The sequence below is a fragment of the Schistocerca cancellata genome, chromosome 3 (assembly GCF_023864275.1).
Source record: "Schistocerca cancellata isolate TAMUIC-IGC-003103 chromosome 3, iqSchCanc2.1, whole genome shotgun sequence".
Taxonomy (NCBI): domain Eukaryota; kingdom Metazoa; phylum Arthropoda; class Insecta; order Orthoptera; family Acrididae; genus Schistocerca; species Schistocerca cancellata.
Genome location: NC_064628.1, coordinates 122,003,627 through 122,025,100, shown reverse-complemented (window position 1 = coordinate 122,025,100; position 21,474 = coordinate 122,003,627). Strand labels below are relative to the sequence as shown.

General features: G+C 41.7%; 1 protein-coding gene across 1 annotated transcript in view; it reads right to left on the bottom strand.

Annotated features, from left to right (window-relative positions):
* The window catches only part of LOC126177145 (phosphatidylinositide phosphatase SAC2), a 371,512-nt gene that overhangs the window by 225,142 nt on the left and 124,896 nt on the right, over positions 1-21,474 (bottom strand). Inside the window, exons 7-8 of the mRNA XM_049924417.1 lie at positions 14,449-14,614; positions 14,203-14,364 (exon numbers count right to left, since the gene is read on the bottom strand). Of these exons, the coding sequence (XP_049780374.1) occupies positions 14,203-14,364; positions 14,449-14,614 (328 nt within the window). The remainder of the gene's footprint in view (positions 1-14,202; positions 14,365-14,448; positions 14,615-21,474) is intronic.

The following is a 21,474-nucleotide window of genomic DNA, read 5'->3' as shown; positions in this document are numbered from 1 at the left end:
AGATGTAGCAAGAACAGTACTCTACATCTACATCTACATCTACATCTACATCTACATCTACATTTATACTCCGCAAGCCACCCAACGGTGTGTGGCGGAGGGCACTTTACGTGCCACTGTCATTATCTCCCTTTCCTGTTCCAGTCGCGTATGGTTCGCAGGAAGAACGACTGTCTGAAAGCCTCTGTGCGCGCTCGAATCTCTCTAATTTTACATTCGTGATCTCCTCGGGAGGTATAAGTAGGGGGAAGCAATATATTCGATACCTCATCCAGAAACGCACCCTCTCGAAACCTGGCAAGCAAGCTACACCGCGATGCAGAGCACCTCTCTTGCAGAGTCTGCCACTTGAGTTTGTTAAACATCTCCGTAACGCTATCACGGTTACCAAATAACCCTGTGACGAAACGCGCCGCTCTTCTTTGGATCTTCTCTATCTCCTCCGTCAACCCGATCTGGTACGGATCCCACACTGATGAGCAATACTCAAGTATGGGTCGAACGAGTGTTTTGTAAGCCACCTCCTTTGTTGATGGACTACATTTTCTAAGGACTCTCCCAATGAATCTCAACCTGGTACCCGCCTTACCAACAATTAATTTTATATGATCATTCCACTTCAAATCGTTCCGCACGCATACTCCCAGATATTTTACAGAAGTAACTGCTACCAGTGTTTGTTCCGCTATCATATAATCATACAATAAAGGATCCTTCTTTCTATGTATTCGCAATACATTACATTTGTCTATGTTAAGGGTCAGTTGCCACTCCCTGCACCAAGTGCCTATCCGCTGCAGATCTTCCTGCATTTCGCTACAATTTTCTAATGCTGCAACTTCTCTGTATACTACAGCATCATCCGCGAAAAGCCGCATGGAACTTCCGACACTATCTACTAGGTCATTTATATATATTGTGAAAAGCAATGGTCCCATAACACTCCCCTGTGGCACGCCAGAGGTTACTTTAATGTCTGTAGGCGTCTCTCCATTGATAACAACATGCTGTGTTCTGTTTGCTAAAAACTCTTCTTCCAGCCACACAGCTGGTCTGATATTCCGTAGGCTCTTACTTTGTTTATCAGGCGACAGTGCGGAACTGTATCGAACGCCTTCCGTAAGTCAAGAAAAATAGCATCTACCTGGGAGCCTGTATCTAATATTTTCTGGGTCTCATGAACAAATAAAGCGAGTTGGGTTTCACACGATCGCTGTTTCCGGAATCCATGTTGATTCCTAGATAGTAGATTTTGAGTTTCCAAAAACGACATGATACTCGAGCAAAACACATGTTCTAAAATTCTACAACAGATCGACGTCAGAGATATAGGTCTATAGTTTTGCGCATCTGCTCGACGACCCTTCTTGAAGACTGGGACTACCTGTGCTCTTTTCCAATCATTTGGAACCTTCTGTTCCTCTAGAGACTTGCAGTACACGGCTGTTAGAAGGGGGGCAAGTTCTTTCGCGTACTCTGTGTAGAATCGAATTGGTATCCCGTCAGGTCCAGTGGACTTTCCTCTGTTGAGTGATTCCAGTTGCTTTTCTATTCCTTGGACACTTATTTCGATGTCAGCCATTTTTTCGTTGGTGCGAGGATTTAGAGAAGGAACTGCAGTGCGGTCTTCCTCTGTGAAACAGCTTTGGAAAAAGGTGTTAAGTATTTCAGCTTTACACTTGTCATCCTCTGTTTCAATGCCATCATCATCCCGGAGTGTCTGGACATGATGTTTCGAGCCACTTACCGATTTAACGTAAGACAAGAACTTCCTAGGATTTTCTGTCAAGTCGGTACATAGTATTTTACTTTCGAATTCACTGAACGCTTCACGCATAGCCCTCCTTACGCTAACTTTGACATCGTTTAGCTTCTGTTTGTCTGAGAGGTTTTGGCTGCATTTAAACTTGGAGTGAAGCTCTCTTTGCTTTCGCAGTAGTTTCCTAACTTTGTTGTTGTACCATGGTGGGTTTTTCCCGTCCCTCACAGTTTTACTCGGCACGTACCTGTCTAAAACGCATTTTACGATTGCCTTGAACTTTTTCCATAAACACGCAACATTGTCAGTGTCGGAACAGAAATTTTCGTTTTGATCTGTTAGGTAGTCTGAAATCTGCCTTCTATTACTCTTGCTAAACAGATAAACCTTCCTCCCTTTTTTTATATTCCTATTAACTTCCATATTCAGGGATGCTGCAACGGCCTTATGATCACTGATTCCCTGTTCTGCACTTACAGAGTCGAAAAGTTCGGGTCTGTTTGTTATCAGTAGATCCAAGATTTTATCTCCACGAGTCGGTTCTCTGTTTAATTGCTCGAGGTAATTTTCGGATAGTGCACTCAGTATAATGTCACTCGATGCTCTGTCCCTACCACCCGTCCTAAACATCTGAGTGTTCCAGTCTATATCTGGTAAATTGAAATCTCCACCTAAGACCATAACATGCTGAGAAAATTTATGTGAAATGTATTCCAAATTTTCTCTCAGTTGTTCTGCCACTAATGCTGCTGAGTCGGGGGGTCGGTAAAAGGAGCCAATTATTAACCTAGCTCGGTTGTTGAGTGTAACCTCCACCCATAATAATTCACAGGAACTATCCACTTCTACTTCACTACAGGATAAACTACTACTAACAGCGACCAACACTCCACCACCGGTTGCATGCAATCTATCCTTTCTAAACACCGTCTGTGCCTTTGTAAAAATTTCGGCAGAATTTATCTCTGGCTTCAGCCAGCTTTCTGTACCTATAACGATTTTAGCTTCGGTGCTTTCTATCAGCGCTTGAAGTTCCGGTACTTTACCAACGCAGCTTCGACAGTTTACAATTACAATACCGATTGCTGCTTGGTCCCCGCATGTCCTGACTTTGCCCCGCACCCATTGAGGCTGTTGCCCTTTCTGCACTTGCCCAAGGCCATCTAACCTAAAAAACCGCCCAGCCCACGCCACACAACCCCTGCTACCCGTGTAGCCGCTTGTTGCGTGTAGTGGACTCCTGACCTATCCAGCGGAACCCGAAACCCCACCACCCTATGGCGCAAGTCGAGGAATCTGCAGCCCACACGGTCGCAGAACCGTCTCAGCCTCTGATTCAGACCCTCCACTCGGCTCTGTACCAAAGGTCCGCAGTCAGTCCTGTCGACGATGCTGCAGATGGTGAGCTCTGCTTTCATCCCGCTAGCGAGACTGGCAGTCTTCACCAAATCAGATAGCCGCCGGAAGCCAGAGAGGATTTCCTCCGATCCATAGTGACACACATCATTGGTGCCGACATGAGCGACCACCTGCAGATGGGTGCACCCTGTACCCTTCATGGCATCTGGAAGGACCCTTTCCACATCTGGAATGACTCCCCCCGGTATGCACACGGAGTGCACTTTGGTTTTCTTCCCCTCCCTTGCTGCCATATCCCTAAGGGGCCCCATTACGCGCCTGACGTTGGAGCTCCCAACTACCAGTAAGCCCACCCTCTGCGACTGCCCGGATCTTGCAGACTGAGGGGCAACCTCTGGAACAGGACAAGCAGCCATGTCAGGCCGAAGATCAGTATCAGCCTGAGACAGAGCCTGAAACCGGTTCGTCAGACAAACTGGAGAGGCCTACTCTAGGTGCTAAATGGTAGAACACAGGGTTTCCAACTAGCCAACAACACGTGAGCGAACACATAAGGCACTTTTTCCTTCTCCTGGTTCTCCTGGACAGCCCACTCACTGAGATACACTGGACATACTCAAGAGTCAGTGGCATGATCACCATTGTAGTTGATATAGCGGGGAGGAGGGGGACGGACAATCGTCCTTGTGAGCATCCCTACCACAGGTTACACATTTGGCCAGGTGTGACAGGACATTTGAGTGTGGTTGAAATAATGACAATGGTAGCTGTGGACTGGGTTTGGAATGTACCTTCGGACTGTGATGACTTCATAGCCTGCATTAATCTGTCTCAGTCAGACCACTGAGCAGCCTAGTGCAAATACCACCACAGGAAGAATTCAGCATTTGAAGGGCCTTGACACAAACAGGACAGCCATGGAGGAGCGAAGTGGCAAGCAGTTGTTGTGCTTGAGAATCAGAAGTAATCTCCAAAAGAAAAATGTCTTTGTGTAAACAAGAGCAGGATTTCATAAGACCGGTAATTGAATCAAACTTTTCTGAATAATAAATGGATTTAACATTGCAAAGGACTGATTGTCTTCAGTATGTGAAACCACAAGGAACTGTGGTGCAGCTGGGAGAGTCTTTGAATTGTGAGCCTCATTTTGTTTATGTTTAGGAGATGCTGAATATGAAGAAGATGATTGGCTCATTGCGAGAAAACCCCTATGACTGCCAGCATCTCTGATGGCGCACTCCTTCCAACTGCCCCCCACCCCCCTCCCCCCTCAGAGGAGGGCACATCCGCCTTAGGTGATTGTTCACACCTCCCGAATCCTGACAGAGGGACCAACTGGCAATTTGGGAAGGTAGCAGCTTAGGCAATCATTCCTCCCTGGGCCTTGCCTGTGCCAGGGGGTATGTGCAAACCCCATCTGTCAACCAGGGTTGGGAACTATGAGTTACCCAGTCACCTGCTACATGCCAGACAGATGGGCCAGTTTTCGGCAGTGCACAGGCAGGGAAAGAAGAAGAGGAACCCCAAACATCGAATCAGACAAAGGATAGGAGAAAGAGAATGAAGAAAGAAACAGAGAACAAAAAAACAAAGGAACTGTTCAGATGTCATGCCACTGAAAATTCAGAACACATTCCCTAAAACACCTCAGATATGTTCCCCAAGGGAGGGGAAAAAGAATATCAAGAGGATAGACGTGCAGCATGGCAGGGAAAAGATGCTGCAAGGCTGGGGCCTCGTGGTAGTCAAGCACGAACTCATTAAAAAGTGGTCAGCCTCCTGGGGGTAAATGCAATGATGGAAACATATTCTGATGTAGAGAGCAGATACTGAAGCTGCTATGGCTAAATGTCTGAGAAAAATGTACAATGTCAGAAAAGAAAATTATATTTGCCATATTATTTATCTTGATAAGACCTGGCTCAACCAAAATCCTGCCACAAAGCAGTTCTTGTAGGATTTGAAACGCAATGGTGGGCTGAAAGTACTGACTGACAAAGCAACCAATCTTATTGTCTATCATGCAGGATTATTTGCGTATGGCATTATCAAAGATGCAAAGATAATGTTTAGAACTTGCAAATCCAGTCATTATCATGAAGAAATTAATAGTTATTCATCTAAACACTGGTTTTTAGACTTACTGCATGGTTCAGAAGGGGACTGTGTGTGTGTCATTCAAGAAACAAGCAGAAAATTCATAATTCATATGCAAAGAAGAAAGAGACTGCTCAGTGACACAGAGAAAAGTATTTCTATTTCAAGGTGCAAACCAAATGTGGAAGTAAGGTGCCATAAGCACCCTTATAATCAGTATTAACTTGACAAGTTAGCAACAGAAATGGGCCACAAGGTTCTGACACTGCTGATTTACCACAGCCAATATGATCCCACATAAAATTTGTGGGCCCTAGTGACACGAAAGGTGCATCCATAAATTGCACATTCAGAATGAATAATGTTAGAATTTACTTGAAGAAGGAACTGATGATTTCATGCTGGAAGACTAAGTTTGTATGCCACACTGGAAATCTGCAAGGAAGTGACTTTCTGAAGGAAAGCATTTGAGTTACGTTCACTGACAGCATTATCGTTCCTTCAAACGACTTCTTGAACAATGAGTCTTCAGAAGAGACAATTAAACAGCAACAAACTGCATTAAATATTTTTCTGTTCCTCTCCTTCCTCAAAGCTGAGATCACTGTTCCCTCTCTCCACTCCCTGTCCTGTCATCTCCTCCTCCCCCCCCCCCCCCCCAAAAACATAAGAAACCAATACAAGACAGAACACTCAAGTGGCATACATAGCCTGTGCGGGTATGTATGCCAGCCTTACAAGCAAAGAGCAGGAGACCTGTGTTTTCTGCTTTGCACCAAGATAAAAACTAACACACAAAGTTAAGCAGTGCTTAAATGTTCACATAATCAGTACTGAAATAACTCTGTGGTTGAACAGATAAGCAGTAATAACATACTTGGCTGAAACACACCATCTAAATCACACTAGACTACATTAATATGGAGAGGCTGCTGTCGCACTACTGCATTTTCTAGACATATTGTTTTGCAACCATAATAATTTGTTTCAACTAAGTGTCTTTCTACTTCTGATTCAAAAAATCATTATTTCAATGTGCTGTCTGCTGATTCAGGTATCACATTATTTTCAAGTGAGTGTCATGTAGTGCACTGAGCATACATGTGCCAGAAATAATTTCTGATGGCATAGTTTGCTAGGTTCAGATCAGGTAGTGGTGAGGACACGAGTAGGGGAAGCATGCAGAAAAGGGGAAGGGGATAATGTCTACACTTACGCCTCCTAGACACCACTGTCACTGCTCCCTAGTACAGCAAGTTCTCTTTCTTTTTTGTGTGTGCACCTTTCAATGAGTCAATGGTTCTACTTTTTGGTGGGTGGTCTCCTTTACTCCCAACGTATTTATGTTCCACCAGAACTTCATAACGTTTAAAAAGTTGGGAATGAGCAAAGTCATTGCATCTGCTTCTTCTAATTGCATGGAATGTTAATTAATTTCATTCATACTGATTATGGACCACAGAAGAAAGCAATCTATATAAGTGGACCATGAGTCATCGAAATAATGAATCCACAACTAGGTAACAGAGTGAGAAGAACACAAAAACAGAACAGAGATAATTGCTGCATGACATCATATTCTCCTAATTAATTTTACTGTTATGTTGTCTGGACAATTTACCTAGCTGTGCATTGTGTCACTTATGAACTACCAGAATCACAAAATATGAAGTGAACTCTCTATGTATGCGAAAAGAACTGTGTAAATACAGGGCTCCGAATTTATTTTTCAAGTACACATTGATGAATACCACTCAATCATATGCCCAATTTGTAAACTAAAAAAAATTAAACATAAAAGAAAACAAATTGTCCATAGACTGCCCAGTGCTGTTCATTCATTCATCAAAGACTATTGCATAAATATGTTATCAGTTTCATTAATATAGAAAACATATTCCTTACCAGTAAATGCACAGCTAGCGAGGGTTCTTTGCAATGTCATGAAATTGTTAACACTAGCATTCATACTCCTGCCACTTGCACAACCAAAAGTAATTTCTAATCTGGCAATTTTGTTTAATGGAGTAGTATGTCATGTATTTAATGTTTAATTCCACAAGTATTAGGTTCTTCAGTTATTTTTTTTATTTCATATGAGGGTGTTGTTTTACTCCACGTGCAACAGCTGACTGAAGTTAGTCCACTATGCCCACTGTTGTGCCTGCTGCGCAGGCCAAAGAAGGTGAGTGGATGAGTTCTATGTCCCATAAATGTTATTCTTTTTCATGATAATTTACTGGTAATCATTTTTCTGGATTAGAAAGTTAATCACAAAATTAGTAAGTCTTGTTAATTAGCTCTGTTGAGCAAAATGTAATATCATTGAAAAATATTTAACAGCCCACAAAAAATAACTGGACTCCATCTTACATCATAGTGACAAAAAGAATATCATAATTACATGTTTTCCGAGTTAGTTGCCCTTTTCTCAAATTAAGGCTGCTGCTTGAAAGGAACTCACAAGAAAGAGTACCATTATAAACATATTGTCAAAATAATACAGATGACACTGACAGTTAAACCCAGTTAAATACTTCACTTTACAACAGCACAAAATGACAGCATCTCATCTAAAGCCAAAAGTATCTGATGCAACTCTTAGTCACAATGTGTCAATTTCTGTATAATTACTGCAACCTACATCCACCTGAACCTGCTTACTGTAGTCACATCTTGACCACCCTCTACAGTTTTTACCACTTGTGTTTCCCTCTATTAATGTATTAACTGGTCCATGAAGCCTCAGGATGTGTCCATTAACTTATTACTTCTTTCAATCAAATTGTGCCTTACTTCTTTCCTTTTCAGTTCAGTTCAGTGCCTTTTCATTAGTTATCCAACCTACCACTTAACCTTCAACAGTCCTCTGGAGGACCACATTTCAATAAGCTAATAATAGATTTTTGTCTTAACAGTTGTTCAGCCACATTTCACTTCCATTCAACTCTATCATTCAATGTAAATATTTTCAGAAAAATCTCCAAATAAATTAATATCAAATGTTGACAAGTCACTCTTTTTTTCAGGAGCAATTATCTAGCTACTGCTAATTTCCATGTTATATCTTCTTTACTATGGACATCATCAGACATTTTATTGTGAATCTACTAATTTTAGCATCTCATTCTGTAATCTCATCCATCGTCGTCATCTGATTTACTTTGTTGTGTACTATTACCTTTAATTTAGTTTTGTCAATGTTTATTATATGACTTTTCAAGACACTGCACGACCTGTTCAACTGATATTCCCAGTCCTTCACCAACAATGTCTCTGGCAAACCTTTAGCTTCTTATCTCTTCTCCCTGAACTTTAGTTCCATTTTCAAAATTCTCCTTTATTTCCTGACTGTTCATTGTACAAACTGCATAATGTGGGGAATAGGCTACGGCACTGTCTCATTCGATTCTCAACTACTATCCACCACAATGTATAATTAGTCTGTACAAGCTGCACATAACCATTCACTACCTGTTTTTTTATCTCCCATGACTTCAGAATTTCAGAGAGTATATTACAGTCAATTTTGACGAAAGCTTTTTTCTAAATCTACATATGCTAGAAGTATAGGTTTCCCCCTTGTAAACCTATCTTCTGAGAGAACCTGAAGAGTCAGATTTCCACAAGTATGATTCTTCAGCTTCTCCTGGCATTCTTTATGCCAAAATAGATCACAGCTGAACTTCCAATTGCAGTGTCCAACCGGCACAATATTTTGTACCACACTGCCATCATCAGATGTGCCGATGAACTGACTGATGGGGGATCGATGCCATGCTTTTATCTCCTCCTCCTCTCCCTCTGATCGAGTACTCCATCTGCCATCCGTGCCCATCATCCCTAACTCAACTGTTCCTGTCAACCCTGTGTTCCATCCTAGGTTCTCACCCATGTGCACATACTGGCGGCACCTCTACTGTTCCTCCACCTGCCCCCAGTGTCAGTTCATTGTCCAGTATCTCATTCCTTGACCATTCTAATGGAGAGGTCCCATGCCTTCCTAAGTACATACCCTCAATCATGATTTATCAGCGGTTCCCTTACTTGAATCTCAATAGATTTATTAATGACACAGTCCCAGAATTTTGGCATCTGTGTCATAACCTTGGTGTAGTTATAGTCCATTCCATAAAATTCCATCATGCAATGTTCTGCAACTGCTGATTTGTTAGGCTGCTGCAATCTGGTATGGCATTGGTGTTCTCAGCAATGATCTTCGACAGTATGCACAGTCTGAGCTATGAAAGTCTTACCACATTGGCAGAGTATCTGACAGATCTTTGATTTCCATAGTCCATGGTCATCTTTCACACTACCAAGTAGAGCCTTTTTTTCTGGTGGATGGCAGACCATATTCACTTGGTGTTTCCGAAGAATTTGTCCTATCTTGCCAGATAACACACCACAAAAATGAATGAATGCAATGACCACATTGTCCCGAGCATCCTCTTCTGGTTCCAACAGTTGTACAGAAGATGTAGGATGTACGGCTACCCAAGTTTGCCACTTCTTGTATTTATTCTTGCAGAAAACTTTCCTCAGATGCTCAAATTCTTCATTGATACTGTTGTCAGAGAAAGAGCTCTCACTCCGTACCAGTGTTTAGAGCTTATTATGCTGGCAGCTGTCAGAATGGAAGTATAGGTTGGTGTGTGTGTTGTTCTGGCACACACTGTAGCCCAAAGTACCATCTGCTCTTCTTCTAACCATGATATCCAGAAAGGGGAGCACTCCATCCGCCCCGACTTCCATGGTGAATTGGATGATCTAGTGTGTGGAACTGAGATGTGTACAGAACTCCTTCAGCTTTTCTCTTCTGCATGGCGACATGACTGAAGTGTCATTTACATACCAGAAGAAATAGGTACGTTTCCACTGTGCTGATTCCAGGGCTTCTTCCTCGAAATATTTCATGAACATATTGACGACAATTGGTGAAAGTGGACTCCCCATGGCTTTTCCTTCCGTCTGCTCATTGTTGATACTATCAAAAAGGAAGTATGTCAACGTCAAGATATGCCTAAAAAGGCTGTTCATCTCTGCGTCAAATTTCTGGCAAATAAGTTCTAAGGATTCTTGTAAAGGCACTCTGGTAATAAGAGAAATAACATTGAAACTCACATGGATGTCAGTATCTTTAAGCTTGAAGTTGTTACAGTGTCTAACAAAACCCACAGAGTTGTGAACATGGTGTGAGCACTTCCCCATATAATGGCTAAGCAAACCTTTTAGGTACTTAGCAAGAGAACATGTCAGAGCACCACTGCTGCTGACAATCAGACCTAAAGGTACCCGATCCTCATGAACCTTCGGCAGTCCATGAAGTCTTGGTGGAACCAATGCTATCTGTCCCAGATTCTTAATAACCGCATCCGGCAAGCCAGATTTTTTAAGAAGTGCCATGGTCTTCCTCTCCACCCTCTTGATAGAGTCAGTGTCAGTCGTCCAGTATGCATTGTCTTCTAGCAGGCCCCACATTTTCTCATGTAATTCTGGTGAGATATGTTGCCTGGTAAAATCACAATGTCAGTATCTTCTCTAGGTTCCTTATGGCTGCCCTCTCCTTGCTAGAGATGTTCAATCTCACATGTTTTGTTTGTGTGAGAGAGGTTTCATGGGACACTTCTTCAGCTGCTACCTGTGCAACTCAAGTGATGATACCCATGACAGGTGTAGATTTAGGAATGGGTGCAAAATTCAGTCCTTTCTTAAGAACTGATACCGCATCCTTATCCATTTACTTTTCTGAGAGATTGATGATATTCTTGCAGGAACATCATGAGCTTTCCTCTCAGATATACACCCAAATTTTGATGTTTGGCTTCTGGTGGCCTTTCTTTGTGCAGTCTGCTGTAACCCATGTGACACAATTAGTCCCATACTCAAAAACTGAATTGGTTTCCTAGCTGTAGGTGTAATTTGTAAAATTCTTTGCCGGTTGTATCCAGGCACCAGAACGTAATGCGGACTTTCTCACGTACCATGGCTAGGCCAGAACATTTCTTGATTCTTCTGGCTGTCACTGAGTCGAGAGGATGCATTACTTTGGCGAAATTTGGTACTACAAGTTCTTCACAAACAAATGGCTTCTCTGGTTGCACAGTTGTCATGTCTTTTCACGCTGCAATACATCTCCTCCCTGCAGAGGTATATGATGCAATTCACCACCTTCTCCTGATGTACTTCATGTTGAAATAGTGCGTGGGTGAACTGCCGGACATTAGAGTCCAATGGGCACAATATTTAGTCAAACGACCATGTTGCCATCATTAGGTGTGCTGATGAACTGACTAATGGGGGCTGGCATCACACTTTTATCTCCTCTCCTTCTCCCTCTGATCGGCTGCTCCATCGGCCATCCACACCCAGCATCCCTAGCCCCACTGCTCCCGCCAATCCAGTGTTCTGTACCATGTCTGCACCCAGATGCATGCACTGGCAGCATCTATGCTGTTCCTCCACCTGCCATCAAAGTCAGTTCCTTGTCTATTATCTCGTTCCTCTCCTTAACAATTCTAATAGCAGGGTCCCACGCCTTGCTAAGTATGTACCCACTACAACAATTTATAATCAGTTCTCTTACGTGAATGTCGCCATTATGTACATGGAATATTTCGAGGAGGAAGCCCCGGAATCAGCGCAATGGAAAGCTACCCATTTCTTCCAGTATGTCGATCACACTTTCGTCATTTGGCCACCTGGAAAACAGATGCTGAATAACTTCCTTACACATCTAAATTCCGTACACCAGAACGTCAAATTCATCACGGAAGATGAGGTAGATGGAGAGCTCCCCTTTCTGGACGTCCTGGTTAGAAGAAGTGCAGCTGGTGCTTCTGGCCATAGTGTGTATCAGAAGAAAAGGAACACTAACTTACACTTACATTCTGACAGCAGCCATTGCAATCATTCATTTATTCATTAATTTTTAAGCTCTACTTGATAGTGTGAAAGATGACCTTAGACTATGGAAATCCAAGATCTTTAACCTACCCTGCTAATGTAATACTTACATAGGTCAGATGGTGTTTAATGTCGAAGATTGTTGCCGAGAACACCAATGGCGTACCAAATTGCAGCAGCCCAATAAATCGGCAGTTGCATAACATTGCCTGATGGAATTTCATGGAATGGGCTATAACCACACCAAGGTTCTGACACAGACATTCAAATTCCGGGACTGTGTTATTAACGAATATATTGAGATTGAAGTAAGGGAACCACTGATAAATCACGATTGCAGGTATGTACTTAGGAAGGCATGAGACCTCTCTATTAAAACAATCAAGAAAAGAAAGAAGATACTAAACAATGAACTGACACTGGGACCAGGAGGAGGAAGAAGAGAGGTGCCACCAGTGTGCGCACCTGGGCGAGAGGGAGAGGGAGAGGGAGAGGGAGAGGGAGAGGGAGAGGGAGAGGGAGAGGGAGAGGGAGAGGGAGAGGGAGAGGGAGAGGGAGAGGGAGAGGGAGAGGGAGAGGGAGAGGGAGAGGGAGAGGGAGAGGGAGAGGGAGAGGGAGAGGGAGAGGGAGAGGGAGAGGGAGAGGGAGAGGGAGAGGGAGAGGGAGAGGGAGAGGGAGAGGGAGAGGGAGAGGGAGAGGGAGAGGGAGAGGGAGAGGGAGAGGGAGAGGGAGAGGGAGAGGGAGAGGGAGAGGGAGAGGGAGAGGGAGAGGGAGAGGGAGAGGGAGAGGGAGAGGGAGAGGGAGAGGGAGATAGAGTGTCGCCGACACATCATCAGTCAGTTCATGAGCACACCTGATGATGGAAATGTGGTTGTTTGCTGAAATATTGTGTTGTTGGAGATGGATGAACTATTTCGACATTTCCTCAAGTGTTTCTTCACATCTATGGAACCCAATGTGGTGCTTCTCCAGGTCAGCTTCTAGGAGATGTTTGATCCTTCTGTAAATAATGTACATTAGTATTTAGTACCCATGACTAAAAACACTGGTGGCTCAGTAATATTCGTACCGGTCTTCTTTTAATGGGAATTATTAGTCACTTATAGTCTAAAACATGTTTTCTATCTCCTCTGTACTGCGCACCAGGCGAACCAATTTCCTTATGACTGGTTTTTCCAATGATCTTCAGAACATAGAGGTAATGTTGGCTACTTCACATGCCTTGTTCAGACTTAGATATGAGATAGTTTTGAGAAACAATTTTCACAGTAGCACACCCAGTCGCGAAAGCACACCCAGTCTCATCTTTATCCACTTCCTCTCACCTTTTCGCAAAATTTTCTCCTGCTTTCTTTGCTTTCTATAACTCTCCTATACATTCCTTCGGAGTTTCAGCCTTTGCCCCTGAAAGAGAGGAGTAATAGTCCCACACGGTATGCAGATCAACGTCTGTTAAGTTTGGAAGATAGGAGATGAGATGCTGGCTGAAGTAAAATTATGTGGTCAGCTCATGAATCATGCTTGGATACCTCAGTCAGTAGAACATTTGCCTGCAAAGGACAAAGATCCCAGTTCTGGTCCAACACAAACTTTTAATCAGCAACAAACTTATCATCCAACAGAAAGTTTCTAATCAACAGACACTCCACAGCAGAGGGAAAATTCATTCTGAAGATAAAGGGTGTTGACAAAGAGCAAACATTTAATACCAACTTAAGGAAGAATAGGAATACTGAGTCTAAACCTTGTTTTGAGTCCTGCAAGAAAATTATTAATTAAATGTGACGACAAGTTGGATAGACAAGAACTAGAACTGCAAAAATTATTCATTACTAGGGAGCTAAAATATTATCTAGAGCACTGAAAGAATCAAAGATTAGTGCATTAAAATCATGCAAGGAATGAGTCCTAATTTAGAAAGATCTCATTCTCAACCTAAAATCATGCAAGGAATGAGTCCTAATTTAGAAAGATATCATTCTCAACCTAAATAAGATTATACTTTCACATACTCTCCACTCAATTTCTTCAAATAAGACTCTTAAACTAAATTTAATAATAAATAATAAAACATGTTAAACCTTTAGTGCATTGGTGCCTGCATACTGTTTACTGATGATATCACCATTATTAGCCCATAAAAGCTGAAATGTATTTCGTATATTAGATGGTATTCTTCCCTCTGGAGCAATCAAGCCTAATTTGGTAAACTGAATTTCCATAACAGCTTTTGCAATGGCAGTCTGGAAAATAAAAGGAAATTGTCATGTGTACAAATGAGGAATGAATCACATACCATAATTATACAATTATATTGGCTAACGAACCTGCACAACATTTGTCCTATCAAGGCAATCAATGCAGTTAACCCTGAACACACCTTTTTGACTGCATATCAATCCCTCTCGATCTCTCCAGCAGTAGCTCATATCTTTTATAACATCAACAATATTTTCAATCAGAATGGAAACATTTTCAAAACGCATTCCACGGCTGAAAATAAACAAGAAAGTTTAACAGCACACTGAAATTTGTTTAATTAATACTGAAACATATTAATTTTCTCTAAACAGAAATCATTCTTTTTCCTGGTAAACAGAAGGAGTTACTTTAAAGCACTTTACTCAACCTTCTAACTCACTCACTTTTTTCCCTTCAAAAACAGTATCAGTTTTTGTGGACTGCATTAAAAGTAGAGATGAATTGTAGAAAAGCAGAGAGAGAGAGAGAGAGAGAGAGAGAGAGAGAGAGAGAGAGAGAGAGAGAGAAGAGACCAGAAATTGCTTACTACAAAGGAAGTTTGAAACATGAAAGAAAAAAAAGCACTGAAGGAATCAGACTTCAGCATAGGAAGAAAGTAAGAAAAGGAGGTAGTAGTAAGAGGAGGGGGGAGGAGGAGGAGGAGTAAAAAAGTACAAAGAATAAAATTTGAGGAAAACAGTACAGAGTCCGATAAAATATAATTGAGACTGCTTGCATTGCTAAGGAACCATTTGTCATGGTACATTAATATTTTTTCCTTCAATTATTTCCTTATAATCTGCCAAGTTTCCTCAAAATAGATCAACTCATGGACAGTGATGAAACATTAACTACAAACATATTCTTAAGTTCAAGCACAAAATTTCATTTAATAGGCTGGGCACAAAATAAACCAAACTGATGCTGCAAACTTACTTATTTACCATAAAAAATTAAGTTCAAGCACAAAATTTCATTTAATAGGCTGGGCACAAAATAAACCAAACTGATGCTGCAAACTTACTTATTTACCATAAAAAATTTAATGAATGGGGTCACCTTCAAAGTAGGATCACATTGAGTTTACATGTGTCTGTAATCTTTCCTTTTACTATCAAAAACATATTTTAATCTCATTTTCTGAGAGACCCCACAAAGGAGCTCAGCTGTTTCTGGCTACCAGAGGAATAAAAAAACCTGTTTATTTTATATAAATGTATGTTGTCCCCCACTTGTGGTCTCGCAATAGTGTTCTCACTTCCTGAGCACAGGGTCCCGGGTTCGATTCCCAGCGGGGTCAGGGATTTTCACCTGCCCCAAGATCACTGGCTGCTGTTGTCTCGTCTTCGTCATCATTCATCCCCATTACATTTGGAAGAAGGCAACTGCAAACCACTTCCATTCAGACCGTGCCTAGTACAGCGGTGCGGGTCTCCCGCATCGTTCCCCTATGCTCTGTCAAGAAGCATGGGACTTCATTTCCATTTCCAATATGTATGTTACGAGAAATACAGTTACTCTGAGAAAAGCCACTGTTACTACTCCTACATTACTAATCTGCTGTTTTCATCTAATATAGGGTGAGCTCAAAAGAACTTGATGCTTCCAGAAATTCATACAAATGAAACAATACAACTTATTTGTTTCAAACTTACCTGTTGATCGAGTATCTCTGCAAGGCTTTTTTTTTTCTTTCTTTTTAATGTAGAGGCACAAATCTTTTACTGCATACTGCTGCCGCCAGTGTGTGCTAGTGTAGATAATAGCAAACATCACCACAGTAGTAGACCTCAGATGTCCTTCAGTTATCACAAAGTGTGTCACAAACTGCTGTTTTATTAGTATCTCGTACATAATTTCACCACAAGCCAGCCACAAATAAGTCACCAGGTCGAAATGGGATCCCAGTTCAGTTTTACAAAGAGTACTCAACAGTACTGGTACCTTACTCAGCTTTTATTTGTCACAAATGTCTCACCCAGTAATAAGTCCCAAGGGACTGGAAAAAAGGTACAGGTAAGTTTTGTATATAAGAAGGGTAAAAGAACCGATCCCCAAAATTACAGACCAATACCCTTAACATTGGTTTTCTGCATAATTCTAGAAAATATTCTGAGTGAAAAGCTTACATCCACAAATCAGCTTGGTTTCAGAAAGTACTGCTCATGTGAAACTCAGCCTGCCCTTTTCTCACAAGATATACTGAAAACTAAGGATGAAGGGCAACAGGCAGATTCCATATTCCTTGAGTTCTGAAAAGCATTTGACACAGTACCCCATGGCAGACTGTTAAAGAAGGTATGAGCATACGGAATAGGTTCCCAAATAAGTGAGTCACTGTAAGACTTCTTAAGTAATAGAACCCAGAATGTTGTCCTTGATGGGAGTAATTGTTCATTGAGAAAAGAGTATCATCAGGAGTGTCCCAGGAAAGTGCAATGAGACTTATGTTCTATATACATAAATGATCTGGCAAACAGGGTGAGCAGCCTGCTGATGATGCTGTGGGGTATAGGTAGGTGACGAAGATGAGTAATTGTAGGATGATGCAAGATGACTTAGACAAAATTTATAATTTATGTGATGAATGGCAGCTGGCTCTAAATGTAGAAAAATGTAAATTAATGCAGATGAATAGGAAAAACAAAGCTGCAATGTTCACATACAGCATTGATATGTCCAGCTTGACACAGTCACAGTGTTTAAATATCTGGGTGTAGCATTGCAAAGCGATAGGAAAGGGAATGAGTATGCGAGGAGTGTGGTTGAGAAGGTGAAGGGCTGACTTTGGTTTATTGGGAGAATTTTAGGAAAGAGTTGTTCATTTGCAAAGGAGACTACATATAGGATGCTGTTGTTGTTGTTGTTGTTGTTGTGGTCTTCAGTCCTGAGACTGGTTTGATGCAGCTCTCCATGCTACTCTATCCTGTGCAAGCTTCTTCATCTCCCAGTATCTACTGCAACCTACATCCTTCTGAATCTGCTTAGTGTATTCATCTCTTGGTCTCCCTCTACGATTTTTACCCTCCACACTGCCCTCCAATGCTAAATTTGTGATCCCTTGATGCCTCAAAACATGTCCTACCAACCGATCCCTTCTTCTAGTCAAGTTGTGCCACAAACTTCTCTTCTCCCCAATCCTATTCAATACCTCCTCATTAGTTACGTGATCTACCCATCTAATCTTCAGCATTCTTCTGTAGCACCACACTTCGAAAGCTTCTATTCTCTTCTTGTCCGAACTGTTTATCGTCCATGTTTCAGTTCCATACATGGCTACGCACCATACAAATACTTTCAGAAACGACTGCCTGACACTTAAATCTATACTAGACGTTAACAAATTTCTCTTCTTGAGAAACGCTTTCCTTGCCATTGCCAGTCTACATTTTATATCGTCTCTACTTCGACCATCATCGGTTATTTTACTCCCTAAATAGCAAAACTCCTTTACTACTTTAAGTGTCTCATTTCCTGATCTAATTCCCTCAGCATCACCCGACTTAATTTGACTACATTCCATTATCCTCGTTTTGCTTTTGTTGATGTTCATCTTGTATCCTCCTTTCAAGACACTGTCCATTCCGTTCAACTGCTCTTCCAAGTCCTTTGCTGTCTCTGACAGAATTACAATGTCATCGGCGAACCTCAAAGTTTTTACTTCTTCTCCATGAATTTTAATACCTACTCTGAATTTTTCTTTTGTTTCTTTTACTGCTTGCTCAATATACAGATTGAATAACATCGGGGAGAGGCTACAACCCTGCCTTACTCCTTTCCCAACCACTGCTTCCCTTTCATGCCCCTAGACTCTTATAACTGCCATCTGGTTTCTGTACAAACTGTAAATGGCCTTTCGCTCCCTGTATTTTACCCCTGCCACCTTCAGAATTTGAAAGAGAGTATTCCAGTTAACATTGTCAAAAGCTTTCTCTAAGTCTACAAATGCTATAAACGTAGGTTTGCCTTTTCTTAATCTTTCTTCTAAGATAAGTCGTAAGGTCAGTATTGCCTCACGTGTTCCAACATTTCTACGGAATCCAAACTGATCTTCCCCGAGATCGGCTTCTACCAGTTTTTCCATTCATCTGTAAAGAATTCGCGTTAGTATTTTGCAGCTGTGACTTATTAAACTGATAGTTCGGTAATTTTCACATCTGTCAACACCTGCTTTCTTTGGGATTGGAATTATTATATTCTTCTTGAAGTCTGAGGGTATTTCGCCTGTCTCATACATCGTGCTCACCAGATGGTAGAGTTTTGTCATGACTGGCTCTCCCGAGGCCATCAGTAGTTCAAATGGAATGTTGTCTACTCCCGGGGCCTTGTTTCGACTCAGGTCTTTCAGTGCTCTGTCAAACTCTTCACGCAGTATCTTATCTCCCATTTCGTCTTCATCTACATCCTCTTCCATTTCCATAATATCGTCCTCAAGTACATCGCCCTTGTATAAACCCTCTATATACTCCTTCCACCTTTCTGCTTTCCCTTCTTTGCTTAGAACTGGGTTTCCATCAAAGCTCTTGATATTCATGCAAGTGGTTCTCCTTTCTCCAAAGGTCTCTTTAATTTTCCTGTAGGCAGTATCTATCTTACCCCTAGTGAGACAAGCCTCTACATCCTTACATTTGTCCTCTAGCCATCCCTGCTTAGCCATTTTGCACTTCCTGTCGATATCATTTTTGAGACGTTTGTATTCCTTTTTGCCTGCTTCATTTACTGCATTTTTATATTTTCTCCTTTCATCAATTAAATTCAATATTTCTTCTGTTACCCAAGGATTTCTATTAGCCCTCGTCTTTTTACCTACTTGATCCTCTGCTGCCTTCACTACTTCATCCCTCAGAGCTATCCATTCTTCTTCTACTGTATTTCTTTCCCCCACTCCTGTCAATTGTTCCCTTATGCTCTCCCTGAAACTCTCTACAACCTCTGGTTCTTTTAGTTTATCCAGGTCCCATCTCCTTAAATTCCCACCTTTTTGCAGTTTCTTTAGTTTCAATCTGCAGTTCATAACCAATAGATTGTGGTCAGAATCCACATCTGCCCCAGGAAATGTCTTACAATTTAAAACCTGGTTCCTAAATCTCTGTCTTACCATTATATAATCTATCTGATACCTTTTAATATCTCCAGGATTCTTCCAGGTATACAGCCTTCTTTTATGATTCTTGAACCAAGTGTTGGCTATGATTAAGTTATGCTCTGTGCAAAATTCTACAAGGCGGCTTCCTCTTTCATTCCTTCCCCCCAATCCATAGTCACCTACTATGTTTCCTTCTCTCCCTTTTCCTACTGACGAATTCCAGTCACCCATGACTATTAAATTTTCGTCTCCCTTCACTACCTGAATAATTTCTTTTATCTCGTCATACATTTCATCTATTTCTTCATCATCTGCAGAGGTAGTTGGCATATAAACTTGTACTACTGTAGTAGGCATGGGCTTTGTGTCTATCTTGGCCACAATAATGCGTTCACTATGCTGTTTGTAGTAGCTAACCCTCACTCCTATTTTTTTATTCATTATTAAACCTACTCCTGCATTACCCCTATTTGATTTTGTATTTATAACCCTGTAATCACCTGACCAAAAGTCTTGTTCCTCCTTCCACCGAACTTCACTAATTCCCACTATATCTAACTTTAACCTATCGATTTCCCTTTTTAAATTTTCTAACCTACCTGCCCGATTAAGGGATCTGACATTCCACGCTCCGATCCGTAGAACGCCAGTTTTCTTTCTCCTGATAACGACGTCCTCCTGAGTAGTCCCCGCCCGGAGATCCGAATGGGGGACTATTTTACCTCCGGAATATTTTACCCAAGAGGACGCCATCATCATTTAATCATACAGTAGAGCTGCATGTCCTCGGGAAAAATTACGGCTGTAGTTTCCCCTTGCTTTCAGCCGTTCGCAGTACCAGCACAGCAAGGCCGTTTTGGTTAATGTTACAAGGCCAGATCAGTCAATCATCCAGACTGTTGCCCCTGCAACTACTGAAAAGGCTGCTGCCCCTCTTCAGGAACCACATGTTTGTCTGGCCTCTCAACAGATACCCCTCCGTTGTGGTTGCACCTACGGTATGGCCATCTGTATCGCTGAGGCACGCAAGCCTCCCCACCAACGGCAAGGTCCATGGTTCATGGGGGGGATAGGATGCTAGTGCAGCCTATTTTGAGTAATTCTCCTGTGTCTGGGATTCACACCACATTGGATTAAAAGAAGACATTGAAATAATTTGGAGGTACTACATTTGTTATCAGTAGGTTTGGACAATGTGCAAGTATTATGGCGATGCTTTGGGAACTCAAATGGGAATCCCTGGAGGGAAGGTGATGTTCTTTTCAAGGAACACTAATGAGAAAATTTATAGAACAGGCATTTGAAACTGACTGCAGAGTGATCCTGCAGCCACCAACATACATTTTGCATCAAGGTATTCATATTTCTGAGTCCAAGTTTTCCAATGAATTGCAGAAGCGAATACTGAGACATTGTCTTACTTTGTTATAAAATATTTCAGGGTTTCCAGTTTACTGCCTGATGTTGACTGGCAACCTATCACAAGGTACCCTCCACCATTTACCATACAGTGGCTTGCAGAGTACGGATGTAGATGAAGATGTACATATGCTTGGTAATAGCAGTTTGAACAGAAGGGTTGTATTTGAAGAGGGAAAAATTCTAGGCAGCGTCCTGTGTCAGAGCAAAATGTTTATCACATTCGAGCAGCATTACAGCAAAGCCCACAGAAATCAACATGTCGAGTAAGTCTTGAGCTTCAGATGCCACCAACAACCATTTCTAAAGTACTGCATAAACAATTATGCTTGAAATTGGATAGACTGCAGTTGATTTGCATTTACCCCAAGAGAGTACGCTGCATGACTGACTTCTGCACCGAGATGTGGGCAAGGACGGACAATGATAGCAGCATGTCAAAGAGATTAATTTTTAGTGACGAAACAACGTTTAAAACTAATGGTAAGGTTACTCAGTACAATGTTCATTCTTTGCTAACAGAAAATGTTCATTTCTCCCTGTAACATGAACAATATTTGTCAGAGTTTGATGTGTTCTGTGGAACATTGAGGGAGAAAATTTACAA